The 18610-nt window shown below is 47.1% G+C and overlaps 1 protein-coding gene across 7 annotated transcripts; it reads left to right on the forward strand.

The window, feature by feature from the left end:
• The first annotated feature begins 2141 nt into the window (after positions 1-2141).
• Positions 2142-14851, forward strand: LOC139241536 (zinc finger protein 551-like). 7 transcript variants are annotated; one of them, XM_070870041.1, is made up of 4 exons: positions 2150-2212; positions 2497-2576; positions 5199-5287; positions 13867-14851. In XM_070870041.1, the coding sequence occupies exon 4, from the start codon at positions 13974-13976 to the stop codon at positions 14673-14675; it is 702 nt and encodes a 233-aa protein (XP_070726142.1). In that variant the 5' UTR covers positions 2150-2212; positions 2497-2576; positions 5199-5287; positions 13867-13973; the 3' UTR covers positions 14676-14851. The 7 variants fall into 7 exon arrangements, with proteins under 7 accessions (XP_070726144.1, XP_070726142.1, XP_070726147.1 ...); XM_070870045.1 differs by lacking the exon at positions 2497-2576 and adding an exon at positions 4239-4419 and having other exon boundaries at positions 2167-2212; XM_070870042.1 differs by lacking the exon at positions 2150-2212 and adding an exon at positions 4239-4419 and having other exon boundaries at positions 2236-2576.
• Positions 14852-18610: the final 3759 nt, after the last annotated feature.

Here is an 18610-nt window from a genome sequence, read left to right on the forward strand (position 1 = left end):
GAGCCTCAGTATGGGGAATGGCCATGCCGCTGAAAGCAGCTCTAGTTAGGGGGAAAAGGTGGGTAATGAATGAAGATATGATGGTGGAATCAGACGGTGACTGGTGAGGCCTGGTGACAGATTATTGTCAGAAGACCTTGTCAAGCAGGCTGATGATTAAATGTAACCAGCACAACAAATGTATCCTTCTGTTATTGTCCCAAAATCCCCAAATCTAATGTCACAAATTGATTTTTCTGTGAGAAATGTAGAGATGTAAAAGAAGGGAGGAAATGAGGCTTGGGCAGAAACGAAGGTTCCTTGAATTAACACATTGTGAGGCTGTTTTGTGACTCGTCTGTGAGAGGTTAAAAACATGAAATGGAAAAGGGCAAGTTCAGTGACACTTATATTGCCAATAGTGCTTTCTACGTTAATCACTATATCCTAAGCCGAATATCATATTGACTATCCCAATCACTAATCCCAATCCTAACACATAACCACAAACCACACCCACTAACCACTAAACCTACATCTAAACCCAGCCCCTAATCAATGCTAAGAACATAAAAAATAGGAGCAGAAGTCGGCCATCTAGCCCCTTGAGCACGCTCTGCCATTCAATAATATCATGATTGATCTGATCTTGGCCTCAATTCTACTTCCCTGCCCTCTCCACATAACGCTTGACTTCCCTATCTTTCAAAAATCAGTCCATCTGCAACTTAAATATATTCAATGACCCAGCGTCCGTTGCTCTCTGGGGTAGAGAATTTCAAAGATTCACGACTCTCTGAGAGAAGAAATTCATCCTCATTTCCGTTTTAAATGGGCGACACCTCATGCTCAGACTATGCCACCTAGTTCTCGATTTCCCCACAAGAGGCAACAGAGATCAGTGGGGAAGCTAAAGACCCGATAAAGGAAGTGTTTAAACAATTATTTTGATGCAAAAGATTTCTGCAACGTATGTTATTAACAAATAATTATAATCAACTAACCCATCAAAATTAGCAAAGACAATTACAAAGACCAGAACATTTCAAAGGTGATCACATGCATTATGTGTGGAGATCTATTAACCGCATTCAAAAATCGTTAAACAATATGGAAAATAAGAGAGTTCCAGTCTTAAGCAAGATAGTTCTTTCAAGGAACGTCAAATGAGTGTAAAGTGAGACATGCCGGTTCAGTGTATGATATCCACAAGCCATATACTCAAATGAAACAAGCTTGGGATTTGATGTGGCAAAAGATGAACTGCGTGAGAAGTGAAATAATCTAGAGTAAGAAAAGGCCCAAAATGGAAGGGAAGGGAACATGAATTAGTCTCCCGTGCAGCGGCACGGTCCCGGCCTGCATGACCATCAGCAGGTCGGGGCCATCAGAGGGAGCACTGTGCGGCGGTGGCATTCCATTGTAGGATGGTGACGGCTGCAACGTCACGTCGCTAATTGCAGTGCGGGCAGGCACAGCAGGAGGGGCGAAGGAGCGGCAATAGATTATAGAAGGAAGTGACCGGGGCCCAGGAGAGGCATGAGACTGGGGCACAGAAGGGGCAAGGGCCTAGGGGCAGCACGGGCCAGCCCAAACTGGTATATGTGTGCTCAGTCCGTGCAGCACAGCTGGTCTCCAGTCGCCTGGGGTAATCCTTGCCACTGGACCAAGACTGAGCTCTGTCAAGCCAGTGTGGTGGCTGGTGTGCAACGGCCACCACACATTTAAAAAATCCAAACACGGACAGCTTCCACCCTTCAAGATGTAGCTCAGGATCTGGAATATTAGATCCTTCATTAAAACACCTGTGAACTTAATCTTTTTTGGGGTGGAAAGAAGTCATCCTCGCTTCCAGGGACTGCCTGTGATGATGATGATGGTTATGAAAAAATGAAATATTGGACACAGGGTGTTTGAAACAATCCTGAGACAGAACATTACTGTCCAGCTCAGGGACAGGGTTATACAGAGCAGCAGGAACAACGACTGAGGGCCAGAATGAACATGTTCAGTGCCCAATGGGGGCCCAGTAAATCCTGTCCCAGTCACTGAGGTGGTCTTGGGTATTTACCCAGCTTCCCCCGCGATGGAGAATGTGCCGAGCCCAGACTACAGGGGCCCAGTGCGCAGGCGCGAGACCTGGCGGTATTTGGAGCATGCGCGGTGCGTGTAATGGCGGAGCGGCTGTGGTGAAATGTGTTCCGCCAAACAGCTCCTACTCCGCGGGGCGGAGGTGAGTAAAGGACCAGCGGGGAGCCGGGGAGGCTTCAGAAACACCTGGTGCCCGCCGGAAGCCCGGAATAACAACCGGAATATCGGCGGCTGCAGCCTCGAGGCTTTCTCCCGGTCACAGGCCCCGGGTAACGGCGGCCATCTTTGTACAGGAAGGCAGGGTCAGTCCTCCGCCATCTTGGTTCAGTGTGCAGCAAAGCGCATGCGCGGCCATCTTGGTAAAATAAGAGCTGAGTTATTTTATTCTCACACCTCGGATTTCTCTCATTGTTCTGATCTCCAAAGTGTATCGTCCCAACCTGCTCAACCTGTCCTCATCAGAGAACCCCCTCCTCGCCGGAATCAACCTCTGAACAGCCTCCAGTGTAAGTATATCCTTCCTTAAACACACAGTGTTCCAGGTGTGGTCCCACCAATACCCTGGTCACTTGGAGCAGGACTTCTCTGCTTAAACACACAGTGTTCCAGGTGTGGTCCCACCAATACCCTGCACACTTGGAGCAGGATTCTCTGCTTAAACACACAGTGTTCCAGGTGTGGTCCCACCAATACCCTGTACACTTGGAGCAGGACTTCTCTGCTTAAACACACAGTGTTCCAGGTGTGGTCCCACCAATACCCTGTACACTTAGAGCAGGATTCTCTGCTTTTTATTCTATCCCCCTGACAATAAAGGCCAACATTACATTTGCCTTCCTGACTACTTCCTGAACCTGCATACTGACTTTTTGTGTTTTATGCACAAACACCCTCAGGTCTCTCTGTCCTGTAGCACTTTGCAATTTTTCTCCATTTAAATTATAATTTGCTTTTCTATTATTTCTGCCTACGTGGATAACCTCACATTTTCCCATATTATACTCCATCTGACAAATTTTTGCCCACTCACTTACCCTGTCTATATCCCTTTGCAGATTTTGTTTGTCCTCAATTTGCTTTCCCACCTATCTTTGTATCATCAGCAAACTTGGCTATATTACACTTGGTTCTTTTATCAAAGTCATTAATATAGATTTTAAATAGTTGAGGACATAGCACCGATTCCTGCGGCACCCCACTAGTCACCATTTGCCAACCAGAAAAAGACCCATTTATCCCGACTCTCTGTTTTCTGTTAGTTAGCCTATCCTCCATCTGTGCTAATATACTGCCCCCAACCCAGTGAGCTTTTATCTTGTGCAGTAACCTTTTATGTCCCACCTTATCAAATGCCTTCTGGGAATCTAAATACACCACATCCACTGGTTCCGCCTTATCCATCCTACTCATTATATCCTCAAAGAACTCCAGCAAATTTGTCAAACATGATTTCCCTTTCATTAAGCCATACTGACTCTGCTTGATTGAATCATGCTTTTCCAAATGTCCCACTACTGCTTCCTTAATAATGGTCTCCAGCACTTTCCCAATGACAGATGTTAGGCTAACTGGTCTTTAGTCTCCTGCTTTTTGTCTGCCTCCTTTTTTAAATATAGGCGTTACATTTTCGGTTTTCCAATCTGTTGGGACTGCCCCAGAATCCAGGGAATTTTGGTAGATTACAACTAATGTGTCCACTATCTCTGCAGCCACTTCTCTTAAGATCCTACGATGTAAACCATCAGGGCAAGGTGACTTGTCTGCCTTTAGTCCCATTATTTTACCGAGTACTACTTCATTATGAATTGTTATTGTATTAAGTTCTTCCCTCACGAAAGCCCCTTGATTATACACTTCGGTATTACTCTCAGTGACCGAGTGTTTTACTCTAATTCAACTGATCTTGGATTGTTTCTGTCAGATATTAACTCCTGCACGGTCCCAGCAAACACTCCCACTCCCTCGTCCCTCCGATGTTGCTGCAGGATTGCTTTGTGAAGACGGGCTGATGGAGAGAAACACCCTGCACGGAATGATCCCAAATTGATCATCTCCAAGGGACAAGGCTTGCAGCTTTACTCATTCTCTGTCCTTTCCCCCCAGGCCCAGTTCCTTTGCTCAGATTCTGATAAAAGTAAATTGAGAAAAGTGCACTTTGATTTTTACAGATTGAATTATTGCAGAGAGCTGCGCATGCACAGTTCAGCCCCACCCCCTGTGTGGATTTCCAGTGAGCAGAAGAGCACATGCGCCCTCCCCTCCCCCAGCACTGCCTGTGATCGCCATTCACTCAGTGAGCGGAAGAAGATGGTTTAAAACAGCCGGGAATGGTGACACCGTGTCCCCGGGGTAAGGCAGCGAGCAGCAGCCTCCTTACAGCAGCGCAGCGCTTTGGGAGTGTGTCCGCAGATGGGCTCAGAGTTCGGCATTGAGTCCGGAGGGAGTTCAGGGGGAGTCGGGGGCTGTGTGTAAGAGGCAGAGTGGACCAAGAATCAGTGTCAGTGCGTGGTGTGAGTGGGGGAAGGGAGAGGCCATTCTCGGGCTGTGTTTCGACAACGTGTGTCCAGGGTAAGGGAGACAGAATGGGCAGAATCTGCTGTTTACAATCTGCTGCTTTCTCTCTCCAAACCAGGAGTGAACGTTCCTGGTTTAGTTCCCTCGGGGGCTGTGTGTAAGGGCAGAGTGGATCAGGAACTAGTTCCGGAACAAGATGTGAGTGGGGGAAGCGAGAGGCCATTCTCGGGCTGTGTGTGGATAGTGTAAGGTAACAGAGAAAGTAAACCACTCGCTCTTTCCAATCATTGCTGCATTCTTTCCCCAAATCAGTAGTCAATGTTCCTGATTCAGTTCCAATCTCACCGTGTCTGTTGTTCTCGGACAGTGAGCAGTGGAAACACAGCTTGAGAGTGAGGATTTGGGGAGTTTCACAAAGTGCATCTATTGCAGGCACCAGGAGAGGAGTGTGGGAGAAGATATTTTAAAGACGGGTTATATTGTTTCGGTGAGCTGAGTTCTCCAGGACCGTGTTGCTGATGATCGAGAGCTCCATTGTCACTCCCTCAGATACATCGTATTGTCCCCGCATCCATATCTTAGAACTAATAATGTTCTCGTATTATTATTCTCAGAGCAAAATTCTTCAACCAGCCAGAACAAATGTGATCATTCCTCCACCCAGAATACAAGGAACAGTGCAGGCAGCTCCTTCTCACATACAGTAAGTAGATTATCACTCACAGAGCGCAGAGACACAGAACTGGCCTCAATCCTATTGTCACAGACAGCAGAAGCTGTCAGTCCCACAGTGATCCGAAGTGACAGAGTTACACTGTGAATCTTACAGCCACATGGAGCAGTAGAATCACATGCTGTTTCACCATTGAAACAGATCACACTGACAGGTACATTAAACACCAACACTCATTTGCCAGAAACTGGCAGGTGGAGAATAAAAGACAATCATCTATCAGAAAAAATGTTAAACAGAAAGTATAAACCACACTCGCATATCAGAAGCTGATGGGTACAGAGCAAAAGCCATATTCATGTTTCAGAATCTGACGGATTCAGTATTTAACCCCCGAACATACCAGAAGATGACTGGTGCAGAATAAAACCCACATTCCCGTACCATAGACTGACAGATACAGTATACAACACACACCCACATATATGAAAGTGACAGTAACAGAATAAAATCCCCACTTACATACCAGAGAGTGACAGGTAAAGTGTAAATCCCATGTGCACATATCGGAAAACTGAAAGGAAGTAAGTAAAATTGTTACTTGCATCGCAGAAACTGATCGGGGCAGAGTAAAACCCACACCCACACATCTGAACAATGACATGGAGAATGCAAAATCTTCACTCACATATCAGAGAAATACATGTAAAAAGTAACATTGATTCTCACGTTCACATACCAGAGACTAGCAGATACAGAGTAAATTCCACACTCACATAGCAGGAACCGATAGGAACAGTCTAAAACACACAATCAAGTAGCAGGAACAAATAGGTACAGTCCAACATAGAAGAAACTGAAAAGCACAGATTAAACCTCAACATACACCAAAATCTGACAGTTACAGAAAAATACACACACTTGCATATCAGAGACTGAGAGATATGGTATAAAACCCACACTCACATATCAGAGACTGAGAGATACAGTATAAAACCCACACTCATATATCAGAGACTGAGTGATACAGTATAAAACCCACACTCATATATCAGAGACTGAGTGATACAGTATAAAACCCACACTCATATATCAGAGACTGAGTGATACAGTAAAAAACCCACACTCACATATCAGAGACTGAGAGATATAGTATAAAACCCATACTCACATATCAGAGACTGAGAGATACAGTATAAAACCCACACTCATATATCAGAGACTGAGTGATACAGTATAAACCCATACTCACATATCAGAGACTGAGAGATATAGTATAAAACCCACACTCACATATCAGAGACTGAGAGATACAGTATAAAACCCACACTCACATATCAGAGGCTGACATATTACAATCCATATTCCCATAACATAAATTGACAGACAGTGACATGCCCATACTCACGAGCCAGTAATTGACAGGTACAGGGTAAAGATCTCTTTCATTACAGAAACTGACAGGTACAAAGGAAAGTCCACTCACAATTAAACAGAAACTGGCAGTTATAGAGTAAGGCCCACAATCACATGTCAGAACTTGACAGATACAGCATAAAACCCAGACTCCCATAACAGAAATGGAGAAACAGAGAAAGGCCCACACTCACATAGCAGAGACAGATAGATACAGAGTGAAACTCAGACTCATTTCCCAGAGACCGACAGATTCAGCATAAACACTCCCCTCCATAACACAAATTGATAGAGTATTCGTTTTATTTTCTAACTATCAGGAATTGGGGTACACAGTAAAACAATACTAACATACTGGAGAATGCCGGGTATGGAGTAGAGCTCACATTCACGTAACAGAGATGGACAGATACAGCACAGAACACATACTCACACACCAGGAATGGAAAGATACATAGAAACATAGAAAATAGGTGCAGGAGCAGGCCATTTGGCCCTTCGAGCCTGCACTGCCATTCAGTATGATCATGGCTGATCATGCAACTTCAGTACCCCACTCCCGCTTTCTCTCCCTATCCCTTGATCCCCTTAGCCGTAAAGACCACATCTAACTCCCTCTTGAATATATCCAACGAACTGGACTCCACAACTTTCTGTGGTAGAGAATTGCACGGGTTTACCACTCTCTGGGTGAAAAAGTTTCTCCTCATTTCAGTCCTATAAGGTTTATCCCTTATCCTTAGATTGTGACCCCAGGTTCTGGACTTCCCCAACATCGGGAACATTCTTCCTGCATCTAACCTGTCCACTCCCGTCATAATGTTACATGTTTCTATGAGATCCCCTCTCATTCTTCTAAATTCCAGTGAGTATAAGCCTAGCTGATCCAGTCTTTCTTCATATGTCAGTCCTGCCATCACGGGAATCAGTCTGGTGAACCTTCGCTGCACTCCCTCAATAGCAAGCACGTCCTTGCTCAGATTAAGAGACCAAAACTGCACAGAATACTCAAGGTGTGGTCTCACCAAGGCCCTATACAATTGCAGTACGACCTCCCTGCTCCTATACTCAAATCCTCTCGCTATGAATGCCAGCATGCTATTTGCTTTCTTTGCTGCCTGCCGTACCTACATGCCTACCTTCAGTGACTGATGTACCATGACACCCAGGTCTCTTTGCACCTCCCACTTTACTAACCTGTCACCATTCAGATAATAATCTGCCTTCCTGTTTTTGCCACCAAAGTGAATAACCTCACATTTATACACACTATACTGCATCTGCCATGCATTTGTCCATTCACCTAACCTGTCCAAGTCACCCTGCAGCCTCTTAGAAACCTTACCACAGCTCACACTGCCATCCAGCTTTGTGTCATCTGCAAACTTGGAGATATTACACTCAATTCCTTCATCTAAATCATTGATGTATATTGCAAATAGCTGGGGTCCCAGCACTGAACCTTGCGGCACCCCACTAGTCACTGCCTGCCATTCTGAAAAGGACCTGTTTATTCCCACACTTTGCTTCCTGGCTGCCAACCGGTTCTCCCACCACGTCAATACATTACCCCCAATACTATGGGCCCAAGACTCCACACGATAAAAAACGGTCACCCTCCAAGCTGGGCGCCCGTTTTTCGCGCCTAAAACGGCGCCGGAAAAAAACTGGCGATTCTGGAGAGCCCTGCAGCTCCTTGTCTGCTTGGTGCGGCGCCCAGGGGGGCGGAGCCTACACTCGCACCGATTTTGTAAGTGGGAGGGGGCGGGTACTATTTAAATTATTTGTTTTCCTGCCGGCAACGCTGCGCGTGTGCGTTGGAGCGTTCGCACATGCTCAGTGTGAAGGAAACATTGGCACTCGGCCATTTTTGTAGTTCTTTGTAGCTGTTTAGTTTTTGAACATTGTTTAATAAAACCACATTGCCATCAGCACTGAGAAGGTGCAGGAAGCCTCAGAAAGTTGAGGCAGCCGTTTCCCGACAACATACCCTTTTGCCGTCGGGAAATGGCTCCTCAATTTTTGTGGCTTCCTGCAGCATTCTGTCTCCTTTCCTCCCTCCCTCCCTCCCGCCATCTGGAATGGCTTTGTTCCCCCCCCCCGCGTTCAGTCGCTCGGTTCACTCCGGCCCGCCCACCTTCGGGAACGGCTGCCTCATTTTGTGAGGCTTGCTGCAGCATTCTCCCTGGCTGAAGAACTTTCACACAGATAGGAAGATGCTTTATTTAATCTCTTCTTTGCTTATAAATGTTTATTCAGGTTCGATTTATTTGTATAATATTTGTATAAAAACAATAAGGATTGATTGTAGAATTTAATGACTTCCCTCCCCCCCCACCTCGTTCTGGACGCCTAATTTGAAATCTGCGCCTGATTTTTTAATGTGTAGAACAGGTTTTTTCAGTTCTACAAAAATCTTCACTTGCTCCATTCTGAGTTAGTTTGGAGTACGTTTTCATTGTGGAAACTTTCAAATCAGGCGTCAGTGGCCGGACACGCCCCCTTTTGAAGAAAAAATTCTGTTCCAAAGTGGAACTGTTCTACCTGACAAGAACTGCAGAAAAAAAAATGTGGACATTAATTTTGCACACTAATCTCTTGTGTGGGATCTTGTCAAAAGCCTTTTGAAATTCCAAATACACCACATCCACTGGTTCTCCCTTGTCCACTCTACTAGTTACATCCTCAAAAACCTCTAGAAGATTTGTCAAGCATGATTTCCCTTTCATAAATCCATGCTGACTTGGACCGATCCTGTCACTGCTTTCCAAATGCTCTGCTATTACATCTTTAATAATTGATTCCAGCATTTTCCCCACCACCGATGTCAGGCCAACCGGTCTATAATTCCCTGTTTTCTCTCTCCCTCCTTTTTAAAAAGTGGGGTTACATTAGCTACCCTCCAATCCATAGGTACTGATCCAGAGTCAATGGAATTCTGGAAAATGATCACCAATGCATCTACTATTTCTAGGACCACTTTTTTAACTACTCTGGGATGCAGACTATCAGGCCCTGGGGATTTATTGGACTTCAGTCCCATCAGTTTCCCTCCAACCATTTCCTGACTAATAAGGATTTCCCTCAGTTCCTCCTTCCCGCTAGACCCTCGGTCCCCTAGTATTTTTGGGAGGTTATTCGTGTCTTCCTTAGTGAAGACAGAACCAAACTATTTGTTCAATTGGTCTGCCATTTCCTTGTTCCCCATTATGAATTCACCTGATACTGACTGCAAGGGGCCGACATTAGACTTCACTAATCTTTTTCTCTTCACATATCTATAAAAGCTTTTGCAGTCAGTTTTTTATGTTCCCTGCAAGCTTACTCTCAGATTCTATTTTCCCCCTCCTAATTACACCCTTAGTCCTCCTCTGCTGAATTCTAAATTTCTCCCAGTCCTCAGGTTTGCTGCTTTTTCAGACCAATTTATATGCCTCTTCCTTGGATTTAACACTGTCGCTAATTTGCCTTGTGAGCCACGGTTGAGCCACCTTTCCTGTTTAATTTTTCCGCCAGACAGGGATGTACAATAGTTGTAATTCATCCATGTGATCTTTAAATGTCTGCCATTGCCTATCCACCATCAACCCTTTAAGTATCATTCGCCAGTTTATCCTAGCCAAATCACGTCTCATACCATTGAAGTTTCCTTTAAGTTCAGGACCCTAGTCTCTGAGTTAACTGTGTTGCTCTCCATCTTAATGAAGAATTCTACCATATTATGGTCACTTTTCCCCAAGGGGCCATGCAAGACCAGATTGCTAATTAATCCTCTCTCGTTACACAAGACCCAGTCTAGGATGGCCTGCTCTCCAGTTGGTTCCTCGACATATTGGGTTTAGAAAACCATCCCTTATACACTCCAGAAAATCCTCCTCCACAGTATTGCTACAAGTTTGGTTAGCCCAATCAATATGCAGGTTGTCACCCATGATAACTGCTGTACCCTTATTGCACGCGTCCCTAATTTCCTGTTTGATACAATGCCCAACCTCCCTACTACTGTTTGATGGTCTGTACACAACCCCAACTAACGTTTTCTGCCCTTCGATGTTTCGCAGCTCTACCCATGTAGATTCCACATTATCCCAGCCAATGTCCTTCCTTACTGTTGCATTAACCTCCATTTTAACCATTAACACTACACCACCTCCTTTTCCTTTCTGGCTATCCTTCCTGAATATTGAATACCACTGGATGTTATGTTCCCAGCCTTGGTTACCCTGGAGCCATGTCTCAGTAATCCCAATTACATCATATCCATTAACAGCTATCTGTGCAGTTAATTTGTCCACCTTATTACGAATGCTTCTCGCTTTGAGACTCAGAGCTTTCAGGCTTGTTTTTTTTAAACACTCTTTGTCCTTTTAGAATTATGTTGTAATGTGGCCCTTTTTGTTACAGAATGAAACCCACAGGCAATGACCAGAAATTGACAGGTACAGGATAAAATCCATGCTTTCGTGTCAGAAACTAACAGAGAGTAAAACCCTCATCCACATACCAGAGATGGACAGATATAGAGTCAAATCCACACTCCCATACCAGACATCCACTATATAAGAAAATAAGAACATAAGAAATAGGAGCAGGAGTGGGCCATATGGTCCCTCGAGCCTGCTCCACCGTTTAATACGATCATGGCTGATCCGATCATGGACTCAGGTCCACTTCCCTGCCCGTTTCCCATAACCCTGTATTCCTTTATCGGTTAAGACACTGTCTATCTCTGTCTTAAATATATTCAATGTCCCAGCTTCCACAGCTCTCTGAGGCAGCGAATTCCACAGGTTTATAACCCTGTGTGAGAAGAAATTCCTCCTCACCTCAGTTTTAAATGGGGTGCCCCTTATTCTAATATTATGCCCCCTAGTTCTAGTCTCCCCCGATCAGTGAAAACATCCTCTCTGCTACCACCTTGTCAAGCTGCCTCATTATCTTATACGTTTCGATAAATCACCTCTCATTCATTCTTCTGAATTCAATGAGTAGAGGCCCAACCTCCTCAACCTTTTCTCATAAGTCAACCCCTCATCTCAACCAAGTGAACCTTCTCTCAACTTCCTCCAAAGCAAGTGTATCCTTTCATAAATATGGAAACCAAAACTGCACGCAGTATTCCAGGTGTGGCCTCACCAATACCCTGTATAACTGTAGCAAGACCTCCCTGCTCTTATACTTCAACCCCTTTGCAAAAAAGGCCAAGATTGCATTGGCCTTCCTGATCACTTGCTGCACCTGCATACTAACCTTTTGTGTTTCATGCACAAGTACCCCCAAGTCCCTCAGTACTGCAGCACTTTGCAATCTTTCTCCATTCAAATAATAACTTGTTCTTTGATTTTTTTCTGCCACAGTGCATCACTTCACACTTTCCAACATTACACTCCATCTGCCAAATTTTTGCCACTCACTTAGCCTGTCTGTGTCCTTTTGCAGATTACGTGTGTCCTCCTCACACGTTGCTTTTCCTCCCATCTTTGTATTGCCAGCAAACTTGGCTACGTTACACTCGGTCCCTTCTTCCAAGTCGTTAATATAGATTGTAAATAGTTGGGGTCCCAACACTGATCCCTGCGGCACCCCACTAGTTACTGATTGCCAACCGGAAAATGAACCATATTTCCTGACTCTCTGTTTTCTGTTAGTTAGCCAATCCTCTATCCATGCTAATATATTACCCCCAGCCCCGTGAACTTTTATCTTGTACAGTAACCTTTTATGTGGAACCTTGTCAAATGCCTTCTGGGAGTCCAAATACACCACACCCACTTTATCCACCCTGTTCATTACATGCTCAAAGAATTAACCTCCCCTTCATAAATCCATGCTGACTGCCTGACCGAATTATGCTTTTCCAAATGTTGTGCTAATGCTTCTTTAAGAATGAACTCTTCAACATTTTCCCATCCACAGATGTTAGGTGAACTGGTCTTTAATTTCCTGCTTTTTGTCTGCCTCCTTTTTAACCGAGTGTGACTCTCGGTCCCCGGGCAACACCGAGTGTGGCTCTCAGTCCCCGGGCAACACCGAGTGTGGCTCTCGGTCCCCGGGCAACACCGATTGTGGCTCTCGGTCCCCGGGCAACACCGAGTGTGGCTCTCAGTCCCCGGGCAACACCGAGTGCGGCTCTCAGTCCCCGGGCAACACCGAGTGTGGCTCTCAGTCCCCGGGCAACACCGAGTGTGGCTCTCGGTCCCCGGGCAACACCGAGTGTGGCTCTCGGTCCCCGGGCAACACCGAGTGTGGCTCTCGGTCCCTGGGCAACACCGAGTGTGGCTCTCAGTCCCCGGGCAACACCGAGCGCGGCTGTCGGGGCCCTGGGCAACGCCGAGCGCGTCTCACGGGCTCTGAGCAACGCCGAGCGCGGCTGTCGGGGCCCCGGGCAACGCCGAGCGCGGCTCACGGGCCCTTGTCAATGCCGAGCGCGGCTGTCGGGGCCCGAGCAACACCGAGCGCGGCTCACGGGCCCTGGGCAATGCCGAGCGCGGCTGTCGGGCCCTGGGCAATGCCGAGCGCGGCTGTCGGGGCCCCGGGCAACGGCGAGCGTGGCTCACGGGCCCTGGGCAATGCCGAGCGCGGCTGTCGGGGCCCCGGGCAACACCGAGCGTGGCTGTCGGGGCCCCGGGCTACACCGAGCACGGCTCACGGGCCCCGGGCAACACAGAGCGCGGCTCACGGGCCCCGGGCAACGCCGAGCGCGGCTCACGGGCCCTGAGTCGGATACACTGGGCCCGGCACCAGAAACCCCAGGGGGCAGCACCTCCCCCACACCAGGAAAACAACAACTTACATTTAGACAGCAGGCCCAGCAATTCCCAGCCGCTCTGTATCAGGTGGGCGCTGGATGTGGAAGTCACTCACTGGCCTCCTGTGTGGGTCTGTTTGTTGCATCAGTTTGAGCTGGATGGAGAGGGGGTAGAAGCTGCTGGATATCACCCTCAGTACTTCTGGGCCCAGTGGGACCAACAATTTCCCATGTGGGTCTGTCGAGGGAGGTGGGTTCCCCTCCCTGAAGGACAGCAGTGACCCAGATGTGTTTTTACGACAATCCGGCAGCTTTCATGGTCACTTTTCTCTTGTGCCGGCCCCACAAATGACCAGATTCATTAAGCTCAATTTCACAACCTGCCTTTGTGTTTTTGTGGGTTCTCTCTCACACTCACGTTTCCTGTTTGAAATTCACTTTACAGGGTGTTAAATGGGGAGGATTTGTAGACTGGAAGCTCAAACCAAATATCATATCAAGATCTGACGGTCACTCGGTACATCAGGACTGGAATATCATCAGCTTTTGACCATGGAAGCAGAAGGCACCGTTCACAGTGGGGAGAAACTGTACACGTGCTCTGTGTGTGGACAAGGCTTCAGTCAATCATCCAACCTGGAGAGACACAAGCACAGTCACACTGGGGAGAAACCGTGTAAATGTGGGGCTTGTAGGAAACGATTCAACTACCCGTCCCAGCTGGAAACACATCGGCGAGGTCACACTGGGGAGAGGCCGTTCACCTGCTCCAACTGTGGGAAGAGATTCACTCGGTCATCCGACCTGCTGAGACATCAACGAGTTCACACTGGGGAGAGGCCGTTCACCTGCTACGAGTGTGGGAAGGGATTCACTCAGTCATCTGACCTGCTGACACACCAGCGAGTTCACACTGGGGAGAGGCCGTTCATCTGCTCTAACTGTGGGATGGGATTCACTACATCATCCCACCTGCTGAGGCATCAGCGACTTCACACTGGGGAGAGGCCGTTCACCTGCTCCGACTGTGGGAAGGGATTCACTCGGTCATCCGACCTGCTGACACACCAGCGAGTTCACACTGGAGAGAGGCCGTTCACCTGCTCCGACTGTGGGAAGGGATTCACTCGGTCATCCGACCTGCTGACACACCAGCGAGTTCACACTGGAGAGAGGCCGTTCACCTGCTCTGAGTGTGGGAAGGGATTCTCTCTGTCAGGCAACCTGCTGAGACACCAGCGAGTTCACAAGTGACCGCAGGGGTTGGATTCTGGTGTTATTGCTGCTGGTAATCACATCCTGGACTGCATCGTGTTCATTCTGACAGTTGGGGTTTATAAATCCTGCAACGCTGATGGTAATAACTCCTGTAACTGGAAAGAGGTATAATATTTGGGATATGGACACATAAATTAGTTTTGCTTTCAACACATTGCTGTGGATTTTTGTCTTTCCCACCTGAGTGTATAGCATCACCTGGCTGGAGCTGAGAAAGGACAATCTGTGGGGAGGATCTTACAGGGGGAACAGAACTTCAACGTGGACACAGTCCTTCAGGGCCACACAGAGATCACCTCATTCTTCTGAACTCCAATGTGTATAGGCTCAACCAAATCAACCTATCGTCATAAGTCAATCCGCTCATCTCCGGAATCTGCAGCAGACATGAGCAAGGACCTGAGGCTTATTAAATGACACATATTTCATTACAGACAAGGTTACACTGGGAGAAATGTTCAGTTAGAACATGAGAACATCAGAAATAGGAGCAGGAGTAGGCCATTTGACCCCTCGGGCCTGCTCCGCCATTCAATAAGATCATGGCTGATCTGATCATGGACTCAGTTCCACTTCCCTGCCCACTCCCCATAACCCTTTACTCCCTTATCACTCAAAAATCTTTTTAATCTCCGCCTGAAATATATTCAAAGACCCAGCCTCCACAGCTCTCCTGGGCAGAGAATTCCATGGATTTACAACCCTCAGAGAAGAAATTCCGCATCTCAGTTTTAATTGGGTGGCCCCTTATTCTAAGACTATGTCCCCTAGTTTTAGTTTCCCGTGTAAGTGGAAATATCCTCTCTGCATCCACCTATCAAGCCCCCTCATTATCTTATGTTTCGATAAAATCATCTCTCATTCTTCTGAACTCCAATGTGTTTAGGCCCAACCTACGCCAGCTATCTTCATAAGTAAATCCCCTCATCTCCGGAATCAACCGAGTGAACCTTCTCTGAACTGCCTCCAATGCAGATATATCCTTCCTTAAATACGGAGACCAAAATACGGAGTCCATTACAGGCAAAATGCCAATCAAACCAGCAGCACACTGGCACCTTAACAGTGTCTCATTGGCCTACAGGCTTTTCTTAAATAGATTTGCTGAGTGGATATAAACTTAAACCAGGTTTACAGGCGTGATGCTCTATTCACATATTGAAGGTAGAAGAGATGCTGTGGGGTACATGCTAAGTCCAGTAGCTGAAAGTGATTAACAGACTGGGTTTTGTGTTTAGTGATCCCAGGCGTGTTACCAATACCAGAACAATCGAAGCCCATGGAATAACGGGGACAGTGGCAGCATGGATATAAAAGTGGCTAAGTGACACACACAGAGTAGTAGTGAACATTGTTTTTCAGACTGGAGGAAGTGGTGTTCCCCAGGGGTCGGTATTGGGGCCACTGCTTTTTTTAATCTATATTCATGACCTAGACTTGGGTGTACAGGGCACAATTTCCAAATCTACAGCTCACACAAAACTTGGAAGTACAGTGAACAGTGAGGAGGTAGTGATAGACTTCAGAAAGACATAGACAGGCTGGTGGAATGGGCAGATGTGGCAGATGAAACTTAACGTAGAAAAGTTTAAAAGTGATACATTTTGGGAGGAAGAAAGAGGAGAGGAAATATAAACTAAAGGGTACAATTGTAAAGGGGTGCGTGAACAGTGAGACCCAGGAGTATATGTGCACCAATCACTGAAGGTAGCAGCACAGGTTGAGAAAGTGGTTACAAAGACTTACAGGACCCTCGGCTTCATGAATGGCGGTATAGAGTACAGAAGTGTGGATATTATGTTGAACCCACGTAAAACTCAGATTCGGCCTCAACTGGAGTATTGTGTCCAGTTCTGGGTCATCATCATCATCATAGGCAGTCCCTCGGATCGAGGAAGACATGTTTCCACTCTAAAAATGAGACCTTAGGTGGCTGAACAGTCCAATACGAAGCCACAGTCCCGGTCACAGGTGGGACAGATTGTCGTTGAGGGAAGGTATGGGTGGGACAGGTTTGCCGCACGCTCTTTCTGATGCCTGCGGTTGATTTCTGCACGCTCTCAGCGATGAGACTCCCGGATGCCCTTCCTCCACTTAGGAAGGTCTTTGGCCAGGGGCTCCCAGCTGTCACTGGGGATGTTGCACTTTATCAGGGAGGCTTTGAGCGTGTCCTTGTAATGTTTCCTCTGGCACATCTTTGGCTCGTTTGCTGTGAAGGAGTTCTGAGTAGAGTACTTGCTTTGGGAATCTCGTGTCTGGCATGCGAACAATGTGGCTTGCCCAGCGGAGCTGATCAAATGTGGTCCGTGCTTCACTGTTGGGGATGTTGGCCTGGTCGACGACACAAACGTTGGTGCATCTGTCCTCCCAGAGAATTTGCAGGATCTTGCGGAGACCTCGTTGGTGGTATTTCCCCAGCAACTTGAGGTGTCTACTGTACATAGTCCATGTCTCTGAGGGTGGGTATTACTATAGCCCTGTAGACCATGAGCTTAGTGGTAGATTTGAGGGCGTGGTCTTCAAACACTCTTTTCCTCAAGCGGCCGAAGGCTGCACTGGAGGCGGTGTTGAATCTTGTCTGGTCTTGTTGATAAGAGGTTCCCGAGGTATGGGATATGGTCCACGTTGTCCAGGGCCGTGCCATGGATCTTGATGACTGCGGGGGGTGGGTGGAGGGAGTGCTGTGCGGCGAGACAGGCTGGTGGAGGACTTTGTCTTACTGATGTTTAGTGTAAGGCCCATGCCTCAGTAAATACGTTGACTATGACTTGAAGTTCAGCCTCTGTATGTTCGCAGACGCAGGTATTGTCCGCGTACGGTAGCTCAGCGACAGAGATTGGGGTGGTCTTGGACCTGGCCTGGAGACGACGAAGGTTGAACAGATTGCCACTGGTTCTGTAGTTTAGTTCCTCTTCAGAGGGGAGCCTGTTGACTGAGCTGGAGCAATTCTGGCTACCGCATTTTAGTAAGTATACAAAGGCCTTTTGAGAGCGTGCAGAAATGTTTTACAAGAATGATTTCAGGGATGAGGGACTTCAGTTATGTGGATAGTCTGGAGAAGTTGGGGTTGTTCTCAGAACAGAGAAGATTGAGAGGAGATTTGACAGAGGTGTTCAAAATCATGAGGGGTCTGGACAGAGTAGATAGAGTGGGATTAGTAGAAGCTCTTGCAGATAGCCGGCATGGGCTCGACGGGCCAAATGGTCTCCTTCCATGTTGTAACCAGTCTCTGATTCTAAGATGATGAAAAATGTGTTGCCCAGAATGTCCATCTCCCGGGCACTGGGATCCAGTTGGGAACAGAGATTCTGAAGCCCCGCCCACTCTCTATTCCTGAACCAAGATGGCCGCGCACGCGTCCTGATCCCGCTCTGTGCAAGATGGCCGCCAGTGACCCTGCTCCCCCGGGCCTGTCACCACGGGGCCTGTGGGCACGAATTCGGGGCCTGAGATTTATTCTGTATCTAAGCCGTGCTGTACCTGCTCTGGTAGTGTTCGATGGGACAGTGTAGAGGAAACGTTTTGATACACACGATAAATGACGGACAGGTAAAGACCATCTGGTCCATCAAGCCTGTCCCACACAATTGCGATATATCACAGCGTATACATTCCACTCCACCCAAATCCATGTGATCTCCTGGGAGAGGCAAAAATACAGATTTAAAAAAAAACTAGGACAATTTGGGAAAATAAAATCTGGGAAATTCAGCTCCGACCCATCGAAGTGATGGAAACTAGTCCAGGAGATCACTCTGGCCATTAAACTCCCTGCAGTACCTACCTTCTGTAAGTGTTAATCTCCGCCGCAGCCAGAAACAAATCCAGCTTTTACTTGAAGGAATTCAGTGAGTCTGCATCCACCACATGAGAGGGCAGCTTGTTCCAGAGGTCTACTGTTCTCAGGGAAA

Source organism: Pristiophorus japonicus, unplaced genomic scaffold, assembly GCF_044704955.1.
Source record: "Pristiophorus japonicus isolate sPriJap1 unplaced genomic scaffold, sPriJap1.hap1 HAP1_SCAFFOLD_110, whole genome shotgun sequence".
NCBI lineage: Eukaryota > Metazoa > Chordata > Chondrichthyes > Pristiophoridae > Pristiophorus > Pristiophorus japonicus.

Excerpts from the sequence above, each read along its gene's own strand:
- LOC139241536 (XM_070870043.1), top strand. The coding sequence starts at position 13,974 with ATGGAAGCAGAAGGCACCGTTCACAGTGGGGAGAAACTGTACACGTGC.